Below are 22,445 nucleotides of genomic sequence, written 5' to 3' on the forward strand. Positions count from 1 at the left end.
TTGATCCAGCTCCATAGCACTTCAACTTCTTTTCTATTCACCATAATGATAAAATGCCTCATCTGAAAAGTGCCACCAGGGTTTCCTTTTGTACTTGAATGTGGTTGTTTTTGATGTGATTTAATTTCTATTAGAAACTGTGATGAATCAGTCACATCAATATTGCATTGATATTGCCCTTATTCTCTCTTTTGATGCATCCACTTGCAGTGTCTTGGGTTTCGTGGCATCATAATTTCAATACCAGTTATTTCAAGCTTTTCAAATGATCCCTGTCTCTATCCCCAGCCACATGTGGCTTCATTAACTCATAAGGCATAACAGCCAGTTCTAACATATTTAATTTGACTTTGAGGAAACACATTTACATCCTGAAGAGAAATTGCTCTAGATTTGGTTCTTCTTCCATTAGTAGCTTTCTTAAAATAGCTTCCAGTCTGCAGGTCCTGCTACACAGCCATCGTATCTTAGCTGACATTTTTGGCTGTCCCTTTCATTTGCTTTTGGTAAGTCTTTGATTCATCCTTTCTGGGGTTTGTGACCATATGAAAACAAGCACAAAATCCACTTCATGTTTTAAAAGATAGTCTTCTGTTTCACTGGTGAATTTAGTGCTAGGTGGTGCTAAATTTGAAGGTAAACTGAGATGCCAGAAATCCTGAAAGACAGCCTGGGTAGAAGCAAGGCAAGCATTACTGTACACCCTGCTAACAGGACTAGGGATGACCTTTCATTTGTGTGCAATCACCCCATTGCCATTTTACCTTCTCCTGAGGTGACTCTGGAACTGTGCCCTGTTTTGGGCATATGGCTTCAAAGAATGTGAATCCTATTTGTTTCTTTCACCTACAGAGTGTCTATCACCAAACAAGGAACTCAAAACTTCTTACAAACTAAGGTCAGGCTGACCCTACAGTTAAAGACAACAGCTATTTAATCAGGGAACAGTAGATTAGGAATAGGCTGAGTGCCTCTGTCTGGGATAATGTGGAAACAAAACCTCTTTAAACCAATTCCATTCATTCATTCAGTTGCATCCAGGTTGATGACAACTGTGCCTAAGGGATCAGTTCAACACAGTCTTGCAGCCTCATGAAGGTAGATTACACAGTCAAGGAAAGAGGATTCCCCCTTCTCCACCACCCAAACATAAATAAAAAGATTTAAATTTGTTACTAACCATATCTATACTGAAGGACTGAAATCCTTAATAGTAGGTTCCTGCCCTAGAAAGTAGAACCAATTCTCAAAAGAAAAATCAACAGACTCTTCCTGATTCCACCAGCCCAAACCTAACGACATGTTCGCTGTCCACAGCCTCTGGCTTTTTTAGTTCTCGTCAGGCTCAGAGAACCTGGCTTCTACATACACATGAAAGCTTTTCATTCCCAAGCAAGTTTACCAAGTCAACTTCTAAAAGTAAAAGGCTTACTTACATCACTGATGTAAAGTGCATTCTGGCGGGCTCGGATAAAATCTGGATGATCAGGGGGTAGGGTGTACCTGTGCCTGGCTTCAGAGCCTTCAGCCTTGTACAGCCTCTGTGGATTCAAAAGTCGTTGAATGCAACTGACACTGGAAGCAATGTCGAGATCAATTCTTTTAGGCATTATAGTACAACAAAAGTTAAGATCACTTGTAGTAAAATGGAACCTACGTCACTGCACTGGAGGTAACTGTTTTTAGCATGAATCAAATCTGGAGAGTCAACCACGGCTGTGAACTTCAAACTTTCTGGCTTCTGACGGTACTTTATCTGAGAGGGAGAGGAGACGACAGAAACAAACAAAGGAAAAAAAACACAGGATGTTTCTGTTAATGATATATCACAATTCCAAGTGTGTGCTAACTGGAACAAAACAAAAGACACCTTCCTGAAGCCACAGTATTAAAAACATACTGTTCTGCTTTATTCTCAGTTGCTCTTTCAGCTAGGGAATGGGGATGCCACTGAATCACTGCTGTGGTGCCCAGGCACCAAACTTCATTTTTTGTGTGTGTGCAAGAAGGACTTCCCACTGAAAATTCACATGCAAAAAGCTTTCGAAAACTACACTTTTGACAGCTCATAATTTTTCTCCATTAATGCATGATACTGAGCAGGCAAATGCCCCTTCAGAGTGGTTGTCAATGCTGTATCTTCCTATATCACTTCCATAACCACCTGCTTAGAATTTCATAATGGAGTTTACTGCATTTATTTATTGCTACATGTTTTGTTTATACTCTTGTGTTTCATTCGGAATGGAAAATATTCAGCAGGTGTCACACAGTGGACTTGCATCTCTTGGTAACTTACACCTTGTATAAACAGGCTCCCACATCAAAAGGAAACGATAAGCTACATTCGTAAGTGTCATGTAACGAGGAGCCTTGATGGTAAACAATTCCTACAGACGTGCTATTCCATGAAAGATTTATCAGTTACCTCACTGATGAGCTCTCCAGCCTTCTTTACACTTTCTATCTGCGGAGATCTCAGAGCCATCCAACCAACTCCTTTCATGAAGTTCAGGTCTGATTTATAGCGATGCTGATAAAAATGAAAATCGTTAGCTATCAGTTTTGTATCCACAGCTATTAAGGTTTTTTAAAAAGACTCCCTGATTCATATTAACATTTTGAGGTTTTTCATTTGCCATGCACATATCACATCGTAAAGCCAAACTGTTTGCATTTGTTCATTCCACCAGGAATTAAATAATGTATCATATGCAAGTTACAAGAGAAGGCCCCACGAGTGAATTAGTATGACTCAAAGCAGTAAGTAATAACCTGTTTGTACTGGGCGTAAAAGAACCCCTTTTGAAATAATTTTATGAGGTGAGTTCAAGTCAGGAATACTAATTATTTTATCTGGTGTATGCTTCCTCATTAACCCCATTTCTAGGAGGACACATTACTCGTTCTTTACTCACATTAACGGCTTGCTCTACCTCCTAATCCAGTAAAGACAACAAGGCAGACCCAATAAAAAGTGAAAGCCAATAAAGTACCCGCAATCCCAACAATTTTGACTTCTCCTTCAGAGTGACGGTGGCTCACTCTGTGACTTTAATCCAATCATCCATTTTTTTTTTCCCCTATATGCAAAAGGACATAACAGCCAGCTAGCTCGAGCATTACTCTATTAGTGAGAGCTGCTCCTACAGAGCAACTAATGATGCTGGACCCTAAACTGTCAAAATACAGCTACCTGCATCCATGCAGCTTTATGCATGTATTCAACATCTATATCTGTTTAAAAGCACACACAGGCAATGGCTTGTCCCTGAACAAAGGTATGTGCCAAGGCAAAGTGAGCATGGATGTGGCCCATGCTGAGATTCTACCATTTCTGTCATCAAAGTTTGTCTGAACTTATATTTGCATAAGCAATTTCTACAAACACATCTGGGTAACTAGTTATTTGATATGACCACTTCTGTTTGCCTTCTAACATATCTCTGTTGAGCTTCTAACATATCTCAAATCAACCTCTGAGCATTTAACCTTCCGCTCAAAGAATTCTGCATATAGATCAGTGGCTGTCAGACCACTGACTGGCTGCGATCCAAACAGCTGAGAGATGACTCTGTATATCTCTCAGCTCTAGAATAAGCAACATGGACCACAGTGATTTTCTGTCAGGTTCCTAATACGAGAACCTCTGATTCACATATATTGCATATGTGAAGAGCAATTAGATATCTTGCTGTTACATACACATAAATTTACAAACAGTCTTTCTAGAACACTGCCCAATGTCAATATGCAGTTTGTGCCAGTCACTCAAAGCTTTGTTATTGCTAAATTCAATTTGCTGTTAACAGAAGGAAAGTCTTTACCTCACTCTGTAGCATGTGGGCTCTTTTGGCCCACTTCATCTTCATGTCTTCCGGGAGTGCTGTAAATTCATGGAGTCTCTTTCTGTAATCTTGATCACTCGCTAAGGCCTGGGCTTTCCTGGCATGGACAAGATTCACCATGTCCATGGGCAGATGGTACTGAGACCACACTTCTTGGGATCCCTTCTTATACTGCTGTTCGCTCTGTAATTTGGCAGCATGCAAGCAATGCAGCAACCTAGTGTCATCCAGAACACTTCTCGCACCAATGTGCTTTCCTCTCTCCATCACAAAGTTGTGTTTATATTGGTACTAAAAACAAAAAAGGGTGAAAGTGAAAAAGTGCCAAACAGACTGGCTACTCTAGCTACCTAACTTAGGATAAGTCACTGAAACACCTATGCTGTCTGTAAAAACAGCCAAGGTATGCAGCGTTAGAAAGTAATTGTTTGAATCTCTCATTGCTCTCAAATTTAAATACCACAGTAGTTGCAACATTAAAGTTAAGCACATCTCGGTACATTCTCTGAATATGCCTAAGCATTGATCATGTTTAACCTCAGATCATGTACTTTTATTATCTCTCATAGAATTTTATTCCCATCACTAGGAATAAGAACATAAGAGAAACAAACAAAAGACAGAAGAAAAAAAATCCATACAAAAGAGAAACATCATGCACTCTGCAGCCTTCAGATTTGCAAATGCCACTCAGTTATTTTAAAGAGTAAATTCAGTTTTCTTGGATCAATAACTATGTTGAGAAGCCTAAGATGGTGGTCTGAGCACAAGAATAAGCACCAGTAACCCCTCATTCTCATCTTAGCTGGGACTATGACTCTCCCTATGATCTTGCATTTATCCTCTCTGTGAAATAGTGATGATGATGATAATGATTATTTATACAGCATCAACAGGGTGCTTGGAACTTTAAAGGGAAGGCCTGGGCCCTGAAGAGTTCATAATGTAGTTGAAATGGGATAATAACACTTATCTACCACACAAGAGAGTTGTGGGGATTAAATTACAGTAGCTAATGTTTATAAAGTGCTTCCAAGATGAAGGGCCAAATTCAGATCTGTCGTAAGTGGATGTAATTCTATTATGGACTTGTACCCTTTAGAGCAGATCTGAAGCTGTAACCAAAAGCACTCTGCAAAATACGGTTAAGTATACATTATAAATTACAGCTAGAAATAGTTGCTTCATAAAACAAATACACATGAAATATATTCATATTTTATCACATTGGAGATAAAATATGCAACTAAATACTATAAAATGAAGAATTTTAAAACTAAATTTAGCTTAATTGTCAGTTTTTCCTAGAATTTCTTAAACGTCTTGTGAGGAAGGGATGAAATTAGGCTTTCTGAGAAATGGATACCACCATGTCTGAGTGTTTTGCAAACAACAATAGAATTAGGACGATATTTTTAAGTATAAGAAGATTTGTTTCCTCTATTTCAGAAATTAAGGGGATATATATTTACAGGAGCATCCACTGATTTTCATTTCCTAACCAGACAGGAAGTTCCTGATTAAGGAGTAAGAAGAAACCAAATGCTCAGCTTCTGACTTCATTTCAATTCGGGAACACTAAGCACTTCCAAAAGTCAGCTCAAAGCAGGGTGGACAGAATTAGTGGGCACTTTATAATATGAGGAGCTGAAAGCCTGGAAAGGAGCAGAATCTCTCTGATTTGTCTGTCTGCAAATACTTTAATTCAGCTATTTCCCACTGGAAGATGTTTAACCGAGCTTGGTTCCCGATTAGCAGCAATTCTTCCCCTTCTTTTTTTTTAATTCACACAAAGAATCTCATTCATAAGTAATATATTCTGTCTCACACTTGTCTCACATGGTTATGGAGTTGCTTTAATTCAGTAAAATCTGCTTTAGACATTGTTTTACATGAAGTTAACAGAAATTAGGCAAGAAGGAAGGTTGAATCATTCAACTCACATCACTGGCAATTTCTCTGGAGGCCCTGGCAGTCTGGAACGGGAGTGCTTCCATTGTCAGCTTGTAGCCTTGAGCACGTAGATTATGCCAAGATTCTCTGTATTTTGCCTAAAGTAGGAAAGGCACATGTAGATTGCTGTTTCACTTTTAAATGCACAAAGGAACAAACAAAGGGACCCTCTTTCATTTGTTATTCTGCGTTACAGTCTCATTCTTTATAATCAAAGGATTTTTTAAAATTATCTTTGGGAAATCCTACTAACTCAGGCAAAACATGTCTCGTTCTTTATGTAGATTTAATTTTCTCACAATCATATATATGCTAATGGAGATAAACATCGTTATAATCAAATCAGGGAAAGCATAAATAGAATAGACCTAAAAAGTCCTCTACTTATCCATCTTCCTTGCACAATTCATCCTCCATCCCAAATAAGTACAAGAAATACAGAACAAATTCTTACATCACTGAGGTTGGCTGCATTTATTCTTGCCCGTGTAAACTCAGGCAGACCCAGTGTTGGTGTATAGTGATGCCGACTGTCCTCTCCCGCCGCTTTATACAGGCGCTAGGAAAGAGATCAAAAAGACAATTGCGATTAATTTTCTCTATTGTTTCAATAATATAACAGGAGTACTTAATTTGTTTATGATTATGACAACTATAGTTAGCCAGCCAAAAAAACAACTAAGAATATACCATTGCAATTGCAATTGCATGGGGGTTTTTTCTGGGCATAAAAAACTTCTACATTAATTTTTATACATATATCATGATGCCAACCCACTACATTCTTAGCCTTTCATTATGTTCCTAGCAGGCCAAATGTAGACCTAAGAACATTAAGGGCATTATGAATGTGTGTTAAAATGTGGGTAGGCATTTCTGTTAGACTGGCCATATTTTCTAGCTTGGATTTTTCCTCATGTTGTTATAGATGATTTTCATAATCTGCCTATAGGTTTTGTCTTGTTTTTTCAAAAACTAGGAAAGTGATTCACTTTTTAGGAGCCCTCTGAAGTGGACCATACTATGCAAATGAGCTCCCTCAAGAACATCCCACAGACCTGATCTTTTGAGTCTCCATTTCACATAAAAAAAATGATAATGGAACTCTATCATATGCGTACTATTTAAGCTTTTTAGAAGAGATTGAATTGAAAATGTATTAAATTTTTGAAAATAATAAAATGTGACCTAACTGTGAAAAAGCACAAATCAGCGATGCTTGTTTTCTTTTTGACGCATTTTGCTTTCAGACAGGGTTGTCTCTTTCCTGCTCCTCCATTCCTAGCTTGCTGCATTTTGAAAAGCATATTTTCTGATTCACGTTAGGAGAGCCTACCTCATTAGCAATCATATTGCTGAATTTTGCATGAAGGAGGCCAGGAGAGTCTGTCACCGATGTGTACTTGAAGGAATGTGGCTGCTGACGATATTTACTCTGAGTTCACACACAAAGAAAAATGAACAGAATAACAGAATAACTTGTCTTGTCAGATAAGGGACTTTTTCCAATACCAGTGGTCTAATATTGCTCCTTGTACTTAGAACTCTACTTTGCAAAGGTTATGTGTTTATTAACCATTAGACTAATTTACCTTTTGCTACTCTGAAATTGGTGCGTTCAAGCCTCACAGGGGAAATGAAAAGTAAATAAGGAATAAAGTGTAAAAAAAACCCAGAAGCACTGCTATGCTGAATACAGTAATGAGGTTATTTCACTCCTTGGTGTCATTAACCCTGGTTAGTGGAATTACAGTAAATGCAATCAGATCCAGAGAGAAGGTGCTGCACAAGCCCACTGAACATTTTTTTTAGAAAAAGGAAGTTCCACCTGTCCTGTGGTCCTATGTCAAAATTGTGAACAAAATGACTGCAAGATCACTCCAAGCAGGGATCTGTTCACTAAAACACAACTAGGAAGAGCATTCTTATTTTTCTTAATTTCACATCTCTGTAAATATGGGCAATAGATCGAAGATTTGAAACTAGGAGAGACTGTAAGAAGGGAACACAACACAGGAAATAAAAATCCAGTTACAGAGGGGGTAAAACAATAACACACAAAAGCAGCAAATGAAAAACAGACTAAGATTGTAAAGCAGGAATAGAGCTGAGGACGGTGTAATGTATTGGGCACTCCACAGGTCAGTCAGTACAAGGTACTTATTAGAGATGGGCACAACCTTATTTTTAGTTGAAAAGCCCATTTTAATTCTAAAATAAACAATATAAAATAACAACCTCCTGGGTCGGAAACACAGGAGAGAAGATTTGCAAAAACAGTTAGCAAAGTCTGCAAAACCTTGAACTCCATCAAGTTCACCCATCTGCAGTTAGGACACGAATAAAATGATCAAACACAAGGGGAGGGAGCCTAGCATTACCCAGTGAGTCACTTTGCCAGCCCAGTTTAATAGAAAGACATCTGGCAAACTCTTGTTTGTAGTGGAAAAATCAAAACCCTCTTTTGTTACCTCGCTGACGAGTTCAGAAGCTTTCTTCTTTCCTTCAATCTCTAGGGCCCCTGGAGTAATACATCCAACTCCTCGCATAAAGTTCATGTCAGACCGGTATAAATTCTGAGGACAACCAAGCGGGAGTAATTACAAGTTTGCATCTGAGATGCCCTATATTTATACATCCAAAAATACACAATAATGGTATTCAAATAAATCCCTTAAAATTAGTATCATCTACCACAGAGAGTTCATATACATTACCCTCCATTCTTGTGTTTATGTATGTATCCATGTGCATATAGTCCTGACAGATCTACAGTACAGATGCAAGATTCCGAGGAGTACTATGTCTCATGAACACTGAATGATACTTGTACTCCTAACTTCCATTTGTAACCTTGAAAAAACTTTTCCTAGATACAGGCATTTTCTTCATATATAATACATAAATCAGCTATTTTTATTTATAAATATATATAAAATATAACCTTTTTAGAAAAGTGTATGAAAATATTTTTAAATAAAAGCTGGTAACCTTTTAATAAGTGGAACTGCAGACAAAATAGCCTTGGTTTTTAACAGTTCTGAATGGTCATAATATAAGTAGGGAACACTAAGGAAAAATAGCACTAAGCCACTGTACAGACTTTGTTAAAATATTTTCCAGACCACCAAACCCAGCAATGACTCACTGTAAATATTACTTTTTCAAAAGTTACCAATAGGTTACTGGTAGATATATTATGACAAAAATTATGTCATTTGATGATGAGAAGGATGAGGAGGATCATCTTATTTTCTGTGTCAGAAGAGCCATAAATACCAAACAACTAGTAAAGCACAGATTTGCCTACTTGATGAATATGTGGAAACAGATACTGGTCACTGAGGGAAGAACTAATTTTAGTTAATGAGACGTTTTTGTTCAGTCAACCATTTATAAAGTAAATGGACTATGCCTTCATTTTATTCAGCTGCCTAGGAGAACAGAAGCAGCTTCTCTTCCACCCAGGTTTGTCCAGTGGTAACCTCTAGACTCAAAAGCATCGTGGTGCTTCGTACGGGAAATATCCTTTGTGAGTTGCAAAGTAAGAGAAATGCATAACCATGGTCCTCACCTCTTGTCAACTATTAGCATCAGATGGTAAGAGTAAATTCTGCACTCTGAGATGCGTTGCTGCCAATCAGCATTTCATTCCCATCTCAAAGAGGGGCGTGGATGGAAACCTGCCTCAGAATCTCTGATTACATGCGTTTTCACTTGAGTTAGGGCAGCACAAGTGCTGAACATAGTCTGCCATCTTTAAGACTGTTGACTGAAAGTGTTAAACTGATATACAGTAGCATTTTGAGGCCAGACATGTTTTTAAGACACAGCCCCTCCTGAGGTCTCCGGAGGCAATGCAATCTATTAAAAGCCCTTTGCTCAAGGCTGCGCCTACAGACACAGCCTACCCTTGAATTTGTAAGGCATTATCCAGTTAATTTTACTCGAGATTACGTAGGGAGCTAAACTCATCCTTCTTAGAATTTCAGTGGTTATGTCTTGGGCCAGAGTTTATAAGTCTCTCACAAATCAGATTTTTAACAATAGGCATCTTTGTTGTGGAAGTACACGTGAATTTCACCCAGATGCAAACCAACTCAAATACCAGTTGGTAAACAGTTTGCATGGTTAGCAAGATCTTAAAAAGAGTATTTCACCAACAATGCAATCATCCTCACTTGCAAACACTTCTACCTCTCAGTATAGTGTGATCACACACGTTGTACAATTGCCCATTAAGATAAATGTCTCATTCCTGAATGTAATCAAGGAGGAACAGCCATTGCTTATTCCCCAGCTGCTGCTCAAATACATACTGTCAGCTGTCATAACTTGGAACAGAACTATCTTGCATCAGAACCAACAGGGGAATATTGCTGGGATATTTTGCAATTACCTCACTCTGTAGTTTGTATGCATTCTTGGCACACCGCAATCTCACATCATCAGTCAAAGAAGTGTACTGGTGTAGCAGCTGTCTGTATTCTTGTTCACTGACCAAAGACTGGGCTTTTCTGGCATGTACAAAGTTTATCATATCCAGTGGCAGGTGGAAGTGAGTCTTCGTATCCTCAAAACCTTGCTTATATTTCACCTATCAAATTAAAACCAGATCACATAGATGTCACAGCATGGTAATTAGAATTCAGATTTTGACCAGAAGAGACATTCTCCATATTTCTTCCATTTTCCAGTGTAAATTACTCTTTTTAAAAGTAAGTTCCCTAACTTGTTTAACTATACTCTGAATGATCAATACTTATAATCAGAATATGTGGCAGCCTGTTCTTCATCAAATTAGAAGCCATCTACATTATAATCAATTGAGCTGAGACGTTATTTATAATTTTTTTGTTAAAACTGGATATGTTGAGTCTATAGAATTACCAAACTAATAAATGAAATGTTAATTCACTGCACTTCTAGAAAGCACAACAAAAAGGTGAAGATACTGTCTGAGGATAAAATGCAAACAGCTATATTTATATTAGAATTAGTACAAATCTTCACTCAAAATATTGCATAGAATGGTTTGGGTTGAAAGGGACCTTAAAGATCACCTAGTTCCAACCCCCTGCCATGGGCAGAGACACCTTCCACTAGACCAGGTTGCCCAAAGCCCCATCCAACCTGGCCTTGAACACTGCCAGGGAGGGGGCAGCCACAGCTTCTCTGGGCAACCTGTTCCACTGTCTCACCACCCTCACAGTGAAGAATTTATTCCTTACATCTAATCTAAATCTACCCTCTTTCAGTTTAAAGCCATTACCCCTCATCCTATCACTACATGCCCTTTTAAAAAGTCCCTCCCCATCTTTCTTGTAGCCTCCTTTAAGTACTGGAAGGCTGCTATAAGGTCTCCCTGGAGCCTTCTCTTCTCCAGGCTGAACAATCCCAACTCTCTCAGCCTGTCCTCACAGGAGAGGTTCTCCAGCCTCCCGATCATCTTCGTGGCCTCCTCTGGACTTGCTCGAACAGGTCCATGTCTTTCTTCTGCTGGGGACCCCAGAGCTGAATGCAGCACTGCAGGAAGGGTCTCGCAAGAGCAGAGTAGAGGGGGAGAATCACCTCCCTCAACCTGCTGGTCACATTTCTTTCGATGCAGCCCAGGATACATTTGGTGTTCTCAGCTGCGAGCACACATTGCTGGCTCATGCTGAGCTTCTTGTCAACCAACACCCCCAAGTCCTTCTCCTCAGGGCTGTTCTCAATCCATTCTTCACCCAGCCTATATTTGTGCTTGGGATTGCCCCAACCCACGTGCAGGACCTTGCACTTGGCTTTGTTCAACTTCATGAGGTTTGCACAGGCTCACCTCTCGAGCCTGCCCAGGTCCCTCTGGATGGCACATCCCTTCCTTCTAGCATGTTGACCCCACCACACAGCTTGGTGTCAGCAAACTTGCTGAGGGTGCACTCAATCCCACTGTCCATGTTGCCAACAAAGATGTTAAAGAGCGTCAGTCCCAACACTGACCCCTGAGGAATGCCACATTTTTTGGCCTCCATTGATTTGGGCAGTTTCATTTCATAGTTTTAAATGTCATTTTTAGTGGTAGGGTTTTTTTCACGTCTTGTCTCCGTTCAGGAAAAGAAAGGTGTGGAGATCTTCAAAGATCTCTACATGACATTCCTGTATCAGATTATGCATGTTTGAGATGTTCAGGCTGTTCATCAGATAATGAACATCCAGAGTTATCAGTGATCATCAAACTGACTTAGAGTAACCTGACAGATGGATGAATTCTTCAGACACTTATCGTTACCTGTATGTCTAAGCATACCATCACACAGGAAAGAATCCCAGTACGAGCCCAGCACTCACTGAAAATCCATGAACTCTCGCCCACAATCAGGCTCACTATAGACAGTTTTGGTAAGAAGATAAATAGTTCTTAGATTATTTATGTGCTTAAACTCAGACAAATATTTTGCTGCTTTCTGGATGAAGACACAGTGTTCAAAATGCACTGAACAGTTACAATTCTTACAATGAACAAATGATGTGATTCTTAGCATATCCCAACCCCAAGTTGGAACCATTCCCCAACCAAAAAAGTCCAACTTGAAATTCCATAAACTCATTCATCCTTTAGTCTTTCAGGAAGACAGTAAATTTAAAATAATTACTGAATAACTTTGTATCTTTACTAAATTTAATTTAGTTCTGTACAAAGACCACTACTAGTTCTCAATTAGACCTGCCTCTGAGTGATACTTTTACAGAGTAAAATATTCTATGCTAGGTAACAGCGGTATGCAGCAGGGGATTGTGCAAGAACGCACAGTCTTCTTTTTTTGTCAAATTAATGTTACTGTAATTAATGTAAAAGAATGGTAAGAATATCATGATTATATCAAAATATCTGAAGAGATGAAGAGAAAGCCCTAAATTTTAAATAGTAAGCTATTCCACAGCTAGTCCATCTCCAGCTAAGTGCATCTTCCATGAGGAGCCACTCATGGAAGAGTACTGTTAGGAAACCAATTCCAAAATGCCCACATCTTTCTTGTACTTACATCACTTTGCAATGATGTTGCATGGACTGAATGAGCAATATGGATATCACCATCCAGGCCATGTGAGCCAACCATCTGTCCTTTCATTTTCTGAAATGCCTCCCTGTACTTGCGCTAAAAGGAAATAGGAATAGAAATGTGAATAGGAGTGAAGAGAAGCATTAGTCAGATTGTTAAAACTTGAATAAAAGAGTTTTCATATTACAGAAAGAGAGCTGTGGATTAATAGATTATACAATAGATTCTGGCTATACTCAGTAGGATAATGAATCTGAATGAACCTTTAGTGGATGGTAGGAAGACCTCACCTGTGCAAACATTTTAATATTTTACCCTATTTAGAGAAAAAAAAAAAAAAAGAAAAAAAAACACCAATGAATACTTACAAATAGCTTGAGCTAGTTACCTGCTATTACACAGGTGGTGAAAGACAAGAACCTTGTGCGGGTGCTCAGAATCAACCTCTGAGGAGCCTCTCTCCATCAGCTTTCTAGCAAAGTCGAAACAACTGGTCTCCTACACTTGAAATTAATCTGTATATCTCTATAACCTTTAAAGGACACCCAAAACAAACCCTGAAGGGTAGAACTTCCTGAATAAGCTCTCTCTTCCAAAGCTTGCCTAGCTAACAGTGGCTGACAGCCTCTGAACAATCCCTGTGATTGGCCAGTCACTACAGCCAGTAAGTTGGTCAATTTTGTTAATGGATGTTTGCTTTCACAAGCCTTCCTTTGCTTAGTTACCATAACACTTCATTGTGGCTGCACCTCCAAAAGCACAATTAACTAGACCGAGGACAGATGTGTCCCAGATGTAGAGTTGGTTGGACATGCTGTTTCCATCAAGAGTCACTCAGCAGAGCAGAAACAGTCTGGAGTGACTCACGAATCCTACTGGACAATATCAGCAGTACGTTCACATACATCACTTATGATTTCACCCGAAGCCTTTGCTGCCTGGAAGGGAATGGCATCTAGTTTCAGTTGATAGCCACCGTCTTTCATCTTTCCCCAGGACTCCTTATAGCGAATCTAGGAAATATGGAACAGGAATAAAGCAGAGTTGCTGTTCAGAGGGTTGACACTGCAGCTTTATTGCTATCCTAGCATTACTACCACAATAGTTTCACTCTATTCTAACGCAGAGCGCCAACATAAATGAAACTATCAATATACAACAGGAATAATCACATGACAAATGTCCATTATAAAAATGTATTTGTTTGTTCATTCTTAATCCTTCTAATTTAGGAGAAGTTTGATTTCTCATATTACTTCAGAAACATTTAGACCATAGAATGATTGTACACTGGTGAAAGGAAAGAAATTTAGTATGATTTCCTTTGTAGGACAAATATCAAAGCACTATCAACTTTTTCACTTTCCTTTAAAATATTAAAGGTCAGATTTATACCTCACTGATATTCATAGCATTTAATTTGGCCTGAAGGATTTCAGGAAGATCTGTTGTTGGTGTATACTGATGCTTTACACTCTCTCCATGCTCCTTGTACAGCCTCTGCAAATAGAGATGAATTTCAGTAGCAAGTACTCACTATACAATCACCAGTTCAGAGAAAAACATTAACAAATAGGTTTATGGAAAGCAGAGACTACAGAAAAGCGACAGCAGCATTAATAAATACAGGGAATTGTATCACTCAAAAAGTATTCAAAAAGCTTTAGGAGTTTGATACACCCACCTATGAGCTAGAGTATGCTAGAGAGGAACTCCTTGAAGTTTTGAGTGTATAAATCAATGTATATGAAAATTCAGATATTTTAATATTAATTTGATAAGACTTCCAACATATGTGAATAGGGAGAGGGAGAATAAACAGCATTTATTAGAATGTGAAGTCATGAGTGGCCCACCAACACTCTGAAATTCCACAGAAATTGGGGGAGTTGAAGTTCCCCAAACACATCTCTCCAAAGTTGTTCATCTTTAGCAGAAAAATACGATGGTAATTATCTGTGCAATTACTCCAAATTTATTTCCAGAGCTAGTTGCAAGGGAGAGCTCAATATTCAACGGTAAGAGATTAAAAAAACCTCAGAAGGTGTTTGATCCCATCGTAAAACAGGTGTCTATGCAGGCTACTCATATCAATCCTTGGAGGAAGAATATAGGGTTGTCCCAGGACTAGCTAACTTTCAGATATCTGCAGACAGGTAAGAGGAGTTCTATGCAGTTAACTGGAACTTCCCCTACAATCGCTATGCAGAGTTCACCTCTTTCACATTATTTTTCTTTCCTAATTTAGTTTCTTCTTACACTGACACCATAATTTTCAGATGAGTACAGATAGCCACCATTTTATTTGGCCTTAGATATGACCCATGTCTTGACCACCAGATTTGCCTTTCCCAGGTTATTATTTCTAGATTAGAATGAACCTCTCCATTTCACCCTGCTGCCACTTTCTCTAGCAAGTAGGCCCATTTGTACCGCAGTTCCATAAGAGGAAAATTAATGAGAACTCTATGTGTGAAGAAGCAGAGCAGCAGACTGATTTTGACTCAGTGGAACAAAATGACTTATATTTATCCTGCCTGAGATGTAAGCCTTTTGGATCTTATTAATTAAACCAAAAGCATAGACACTATAAGTATTACAATAGCATGTGTTTTTACACAAAGTCTTTCATCTTCTTCTTCACTTTAAAAATATCTATTTTCACAATAAAACATCCTCTCATGTTTGAAACTTGTCTTTTTTGAGTGACTTTTGCATATTATTCATTTCTGTATTATCCCAGTTAAGTCTACAATATTTTTAAATCGCTCTTCTATTAAAAATAAACATGTTTAAACACCAAACAGCCTCTATTCTTTCCTTTAAGGTTTCCCCTCCTGGATTTCTCTCTCAGCAGGATGACAGCTTGAAATAATTTTTTTTCTTCCTTGTCATGCCGCCTTACATTTTGTTTCCAAAGAATATGCAGAAACTGAATTTTGAAAGATGTTTGAAAAGGGGAAAGAACCCCAAATGTGTTCTTCCTCAATGAATCTCAAAAGGCCCAAAGTCTCTAAAGGTCAAAGGTTAGTCTTACTCCTAAATTTTACTTCTGAAAAAAAAATTGGACAGAAAGCCCTTTTTACATGAAACTCCCATTCATTTCAGTGGGATCTCTGTGACTTCCTATTCCAAGTTAGAAACACGCTCTTTGTGAGATGCACCACACCAGAACACAGAAGTTTCATGGTTCCCAAGGATAATCTCAGAGAAAGAAAGAGAGAGAAAGCCAGTGCTTCAATCAGGTCGTTCAAAGAGGATACCACTCTTATAATCATAATGTATATACATTATAACTTACATCCACAGCCTGGTTATAACTAATTCTAGCCTGGATCATCTCAGGAGTGTCTTTAATACTGGTAAACTTCAAAGCATATGGATGCTGACGGTACTTCTTCTGTTGAGCAGAAAAAGATCAAAGCTGTGAATTTTGTGCTGCTCTTTCATGCTATTTGAAAGAGAAAAATCATAGGTTGCTGGAGATTAGAGTGAATTTGTGAACATAATTATTATTCCTCTTTCCTCATCTTTATGTCCTAGGTACTTTCAGATTAATATTTGTTTCAATTTAACAATAACCTTTTGCCAATTAATATTAAAGTATTTCTCCCTAAATATAAGTAAAACACTTCAAAATCAGATTCTGCCTACCTAAATACTCCTGGACTCAGGATTTTAAAACCTTTTTCAGATTACTGATTATATTTTTTATTTATAGTTTCTTTAAGCAAGAAATAATATACAATTGTTAATAATGGCAATCTTTTAACTTATTGTTTCAGGGTTTACGTTTACTCCTAACACCTATAGCAAATCTGTGCAGACATTAACACGGTGCCTAATTGTTATGGTATATCTTCTAGATAATGATATTAATTCTGCTTGCCTGGAAGAACCCATAGTAGGTTCTGAGAGGTCTTGTTATATATACATAATTGAGATGAATGGTGTTTGATGGCAAAATGACACTTTTTCCATATGGCCAGGTCACTAAATGTTTCCCTTTCTGCATGAGTTGTCCTATACACATCAATACTCTTACTCCTTCTCCAAATAGTGCATACTAAATTTTCCCAATGCCTGTGATGAACTCCTAAGTCAATAAGCATGCTCATGGCTCTTCTGGAAATTGTTTACATCTCAGTGTTTGAGTCTAAAGGCATGTCATTCTCCTTTAAATTGAGCTGTGATCCACCAAAGTTTATCTGAGGCAATATCTTGATTCTCTGGGGACTCAAAACACCTATGTAAAGCACATTAACTCTTTTAAGCTATTACACTATTACAAGCTTATGAGCGATATTTTGATTTCAGAAAGAAACTCCTTAAAAATGAGCAAACTTCCTGAGTTTAAGTGGGGACAAAAGTGGTTTACACTTTGTCCTGATCAGCTGTAGAGAGAAATAAGAGTTGACCAGAACATCTCTACATAAAATTCCTAGAAATTATATTCCGGCAATTGCTTTTTAGCAGTATTACAAGGGCTAGTCACTGTGTGGATTAAGAAGGGAGGAGACTCATAGCCACTTAAAATTATTTAGTGCTTACAAAAAGGTTGAGATGAACAACCAAGCAGGTCAAATTTCTACTCGGCAGTTTTCACTACTATAATATCAAAATGGTATACCTATACAGATTCACAGTTACTATTCCAGCCAGCATTGCTGTACTAGCTTTTATGAAGCTACCTTGCTTTACACTAGCTGAGGATCTAGTTTATTGTATCTAAAAATATAACCCTTCTTCATTGTAGATGATTACCAGGAAAAACATCGGGTTGGTAATCACGCAGACGTGAAAGGATGACCATATTTTTCTGAGACACTACATCAATGGTTATGCTCTTATTCACATTGAGTGAATGGACAGATGATTCCTGCATCACCAGTGGTTATCTAAAAAAATCACAGGATTCAGTCTCCTACTGTAGCAGATTTGGCCAGTAGGACTCCCTCTGAAATAACAGAAACAGAATACTATGAACCTTTTAACCATTTCCACCAGAACCTCCTTTGAAGGCCTCATGGAACTGGCACAAAGGATTCTAGAGTTCGCCTTTTCCTGTAAATGATATTAGTTATAGGGAGAAATAAGGATGAAAACTACTTGGGCCGATAGATAGCTACAGACAGAGATATCTATATGAATTTCAATAGCTAATGTGAATATATGTGAAAAAGGAATGCGTATCTTAAAAAAGAAGGTTCTGGGTCCAATGACTGCATCTTTTCATCATCTCTCCTGTTTTGCTTCATTAAAAAGGTAGGCTAGTGGGTAGCAATTGAGCACTGTTTGATTGCCATTATTATTCATAATATCATTTGTCACCTACTTTGTTTTTGCAAAGGCTATATGGACTCCTACTGGTGTGTGTTTGGTATCTGGTTTCCCTCTAATTACCAGTCCTATCCCTGGTTTTGAGGGCTTTCATGTGGTATGCCTTTTTCTTTCCCCTTTGAGTGGAAATTATTTTAATTTTATACAGACATTTTGCACGCATTATGCAGCAAATTCTGTTACATGCTGTCATGAAATCTCACCTCACTAATGAGTTCTCCTGCCTTCTTAGCCTGCTCCACATTTAATGACCCAGTGGCTATCCATCCAACTCCTTTCATCCAGTTCAAATCTGCTCTGTATCGGTTCTGACAAAGAAAAAAAAAGTCCTATTGTTGGTGTTCATACACTTAAAATGCCATTAAAGGATTCAGACATCTCAGGAACAACGAAGTCAAATTAGTGCCTGCTTTTGTTTTATTCACTATTGCACAGTTGCAAGGAAAGCAAAAAAATTTTCAGAATGAAATAGAAGTATCAGGATTCACCAGCACTTACGTGCAATATGTTTTGCAAGATAATTTTTAGAACTGGTCTACACCTTACTGTCATTTGTAATTTTTACTCTAACATGGCAAAAAACTTCAGTTTTACTGTACATAGTGCACCATTTAAAAGATCATGAATGATTTGCAATAATAAGAAAATGATACCTAACATTTCCCAAACCCTATACTTTTGTTATACTGGAGAGAAAGTATCTTGTTTTGTTTTTTCCATGTGTCTTTAAGGAGGAAGAGTACAGGAGTGCTTCTCACTTTCTTCAGAAAATCCCTCCTACCAACAGTCTGTTGAATTCCAAAAGCTTATACAAGCACTACAGCTGCATTTCTCAAAAAAGCCAGCAGCTATACCTCAACAAGACCTGTACACATATCTATCTTAGTCTTCTTGAAAAGTTCTGACTTAAAGTCTCAGAATGAAAAATCTAACTTATAGTAAACATCTACAGTATCAGACAGTTCATCTGATGGCTACAGTTGAACATGTGGTCTCCATATGGAATTTTATCACTAATTTTATCACTATAAATTAAGTTCCCTGCACATTACATAAAAAAACACAACCGTATTTCATATATGAATCCTAGTACTTTAATAACATTTGAAGTAGGCTTTGAAGAAGCCATGCTCATAAACAGGATTACAACTCTCCTCAAAAACACTGCACACCTTAAATATATTTCTTGAGCAAATAAGTGGTTAATATTTACTGTTTTAATATTAACTGTTTAATAGTTGAAAAATTAGGTGCATAAATATGTCATGGCATTAAAAGCATAAACATCTGAAGAAACTCAGCCCTAAGTGTCTGAAGGGGTTGAATGAACGGGTATTGAAATACACTAAGCTCTGGACTTACATCACTTTGCAATCCGTAGGCCCGCTTGGCCCATGCCACTTTCATATCAGTAGGCAGGGCTGTGTAGTGATGGAGAGTTGTCCTGTATCCTCTATCTGTGGCCAAATTCTGAGCCCTTTTAGCATGGACAAGGTTAACCATGTCCATGGAGACCTGGAACTGGTTCTTTGTGTCCTCAAATGCCTTCTTGTACTCCAGATCACTCTGCAACTTTGACATTTGAAGGGAATGAGCCATCTGCGAATCTCCCTCCACAGCTTTCACTCCAATCAGTTTACCCTTCATCTTCTCATAACCTTCCTTATATTTAATCTGTGAAAATCAAAAAGGACTGTGAGTAAGTGATCTAAACTGCCAAACTGACAACTCTACTAGTAGTAAAGCAATGGCCTATCAGTGTTGTGACATGCTTGGTCCTTGATACAAGCAAGTAAGAAGTCCATTTGCAAAAGAGAACTAAATGCCTTAGAAATTAGTGTTTATAAAGAACAAACCCTTTCTCAATAATAGCATGTTCACAAAAAGCTGTAAGAAATCTTTTCTTTTTAGTTCTCTCTAGAAAAAACAACATTCTTTAAGCACTGAGGTCAGAAGGTTCTTTCAGAATTTTCTGGCCAGGCATAGATGTATTAAGTTATGATGTTTCACAGGAGACTTCCACTTCATTTTTAGTTCTAAAATTCACCCTCAGGTCAAAATGAGAATAGGAAAACACATTCAGCATGTGGGGAAAAACTGAATTGCTCAGAGCAAACCTTCTAATTAATTACAGAATGCCAATCACCTAGACAACTCCTCCATTGCTCCTTAGCATGAATCGAATGAGGGTGGCTCAGGGCACTGAGATTTATGTGACACATCCCCAACGCTCTGGTAGCAACCTGGACTGTCAGCTGTCCTAAGAATAAAGAAGGCTGATGAAGTCCATACTCACATCACTTGCCAGATCCCTCTTTGCCTTAGCTGTCAAGAATGACAAAGCATCCAGACGAAGCACAAATCCTTTTTCCTTCTGCTTCTCCCAGCTACTCTTGTAGAGTTTCTAAAGAGATGACAACAACACAGTCTCTTTATTACTATCAATATATTCTATTTGTTCTATAGTCACAGTGAAAGCTCTCAAGTAACATCAGACTAGTGTATACTCCATGCCCAGCAACCATATGTCTAAGGATTAGATTCTGGTGTCTTCACTTACATACTGTAACTGTGGATACTGTGGATACTGTAACCCTATTATCTCACTGGTTCCAGTGAAACTGTCGATGTGCCACTCATCTGGAAGCATGTAGAAAATACACAGCTTCAAACTCTAAAAGTGACAACTCTTCAGAACAGCAGATGTGACTAGTATTTAATTAAGAGCAAGTATTAAATTTAGATATAAAGTTTTCACATCTAAAGCATCTGGACCTTCTCAGAGAAAGAACCTAACTTTTACCTACAGAACAAACATTTCAACAGCAGTTGCAAATATACACAGGAGTAAGGGAATCCAAACCTCTGTCCTGCACAGTACCTCACTAATATTGGCAGCATTTGCTTTGGCCAGTATGAAGACAGGATCATCTTTGCTGATGGTGTACTGATGAAGAAACTGCTCTTTTCCTGACCTGTAGGCAACCTGTCCACAGAAAGCAAAGCATGGTTAACAAGCAGTAGTCTGCGTTTAATGTTGAAGGAATACCAATTAAAACACACAAAATATTCAAGGATTTGTCAGGGTTAATTTATTTGGTGAGTTAGTCTTTAGCATCATGACTTTGTCAAATATGAATTTAAAAGCTGACCCACAGAGTCAGGTTGACCAAATTGCTCATGGTTAAATTTCAGGGAAGCAGTGAAACAACACACATATCAGGATACTTTGATTCTCTTTCCTAAAGTTTTCTGCTTAACTGACTATAAAGCTGGCAGTAATTCATACTCTGTACAAAATGTATGCAAGAATACATTTCATTCAATATTAAACTGCAGCTACTTTTTAGGTGGAATGAAAGTCTTTAATAGGACACAGAAATAGTGCGTTTTAGGCATGAAATGAAGAACACTAAGCAACTGAATCTGCACAGAAAATTTATGACCTAAATGTAATTGCTGACATAATACTCTAGTGAGGACTAACATTCCAACTTTAAATGAAAATATCAGTGATCCAAGTAGCAAACATCTCCACTTTATATCCCAAGGCAACATCAACAGAGAAATGAACTGCTCTGTTTCAGAAGCCCATAAAGCTGTTGGAGGAGCTGTTGAAAAGCTATGAAAAGATGTCCCATTTCACAAAGTGTTACATTTCTTTACCTCTCACAGAAGAAGAAAAAAAAAATGTCCCTACTGTAAAGCTCTAAATCCACGGTTACTATTCTGACTTTAACACACATACAGAAATTGTGTTGTCCAGTACAGAGAAGATAAGTAACAGGAGTCGGGAGATCAGTGCTCTCCTCTGATTCAATCTGATGTCATCTTTGAGACACACAACACTCATCCAAGTAAGTGTCAGGTCTTTACTGATGCAGAGGAGCAAAAAAAGGAAACATGGTAGCTGCCTGGAGAAGACCAATCAACAAGCAATAATGCTTCATTCACATAACAACTGAGAAGCTGATGGTATCGTTATTTCAAGGCACAACATATTAAAAGTAATTTTAAAAAAGCTTGTCAAGTCACTACTGTTCCAAAATTAGTTGGTCAGCAATTTTAACAACAGGTTCCCTTCTTTTGGAAATTTAAAAGTGAGTTGCTGTCAGCTAAATCCTGCCAAGAAGTTCTGAAGTACCATCTCATCCCTGAAGTGGTCAGGCAGTGATGAGCATTGTAGGTCCCTTCCAACTGATATAGTCTATTCTATTCTGTTCTATTCTATTCTATTCTATTCTATTCTATTCTATTCTATTCT

At 38.1% G+C, this 22,445-nt stretch overlaps 1 protein-coding gene across 1 annotated transcript in view; it reads right to left on the reverse strand.

Annotated features, from left to right (window-relative positions):
- Positions 1 to 22,445, reverse strand: part of NRAP (nebulin related anchoring protein) — a 53,163-nt gene that overhangs the window by 3,325 nt on the left and 27,393 nt on the right. The window contains exons 22-38 of the mRNA XM_074831310.1: positions 21,063 to 21,167; positions 20,478 to 20,585; positions 19,544 to 19,855; positions 18,385 to 18,489; positions 16,143 to 16,241; positions 14,237 to 14,341; positions 13,747 to 13,854; positions 12,824 to 12,937; positions 10,201 to 10,398; positions 8,273 to 8,377; positions 7,138 to 7,236; positions 6,256 to 6,360; positions 5,792 to 5,899; positions 3,828 to 4,139; positions 2,429 to 2,533; positions 1,658 to 1,756; positions 1,437 to 1,541 (exon numbers count right to left, since the gene is read on the reverse strand). Of these exons, the coding sequence (XP_074687411.1) occupies positions 1,437 to 1,541; positions 1,658 to 1,756; positions 2,429 to 2,533; positions 3,828 to 4,139; positions 5,792 to 5,899; positions 6,256 to 6,360; positions 7,138 to 7,236; positions 8,273 to 8,377; positions 10,201 to 10,398; positions 12,824 to 12,937; positions 13,747 to 13,854; positions 14,237 to 14,341; positions 16,143 to 16,241; positions 18,385 to 18,489; positions 19,544 to 19,855; positions 20,478 to 20,585; positions 21,063 to 21,167 (2,292 nt within the window). The remainder of the gene's footprint in view (positions 1 to 1,436; positions 1,542 to 1,657; positions 1,757 to 2,428; positions 2,534 to 3,827; positions 4,140 to 5,791; positions 5,900 to 6,255; positions 6,361 to 7,137; positions 7,237 to 8,272; positions 8,378 to 10,200; positions 10,399 to 12,823; positions 12,938 to 13,746; positions 13,855 to 14,236; positions 14,342 to 16,142; positions 16,242 to 18,384; positions 18,490 to 19,543; positions 19,856 to 20,477; positions 20,586 to 21,062; positions 21,168 to 22,445) is intronic.

This window comes from Strix aluco, chromosome 7 (genome assembly GCF_031877795.1).
Source record: "Strix aluco isolate bStrAlu1 chromosome 7, bStrAlu1.hap1, whole genome shotgun sequence".
Classification (NCBI taxonomy): Eukaryota; Metazoa; Chordata; class Aves; order Strigiformes; family Strigidae; genus Strix; species Strix aluco.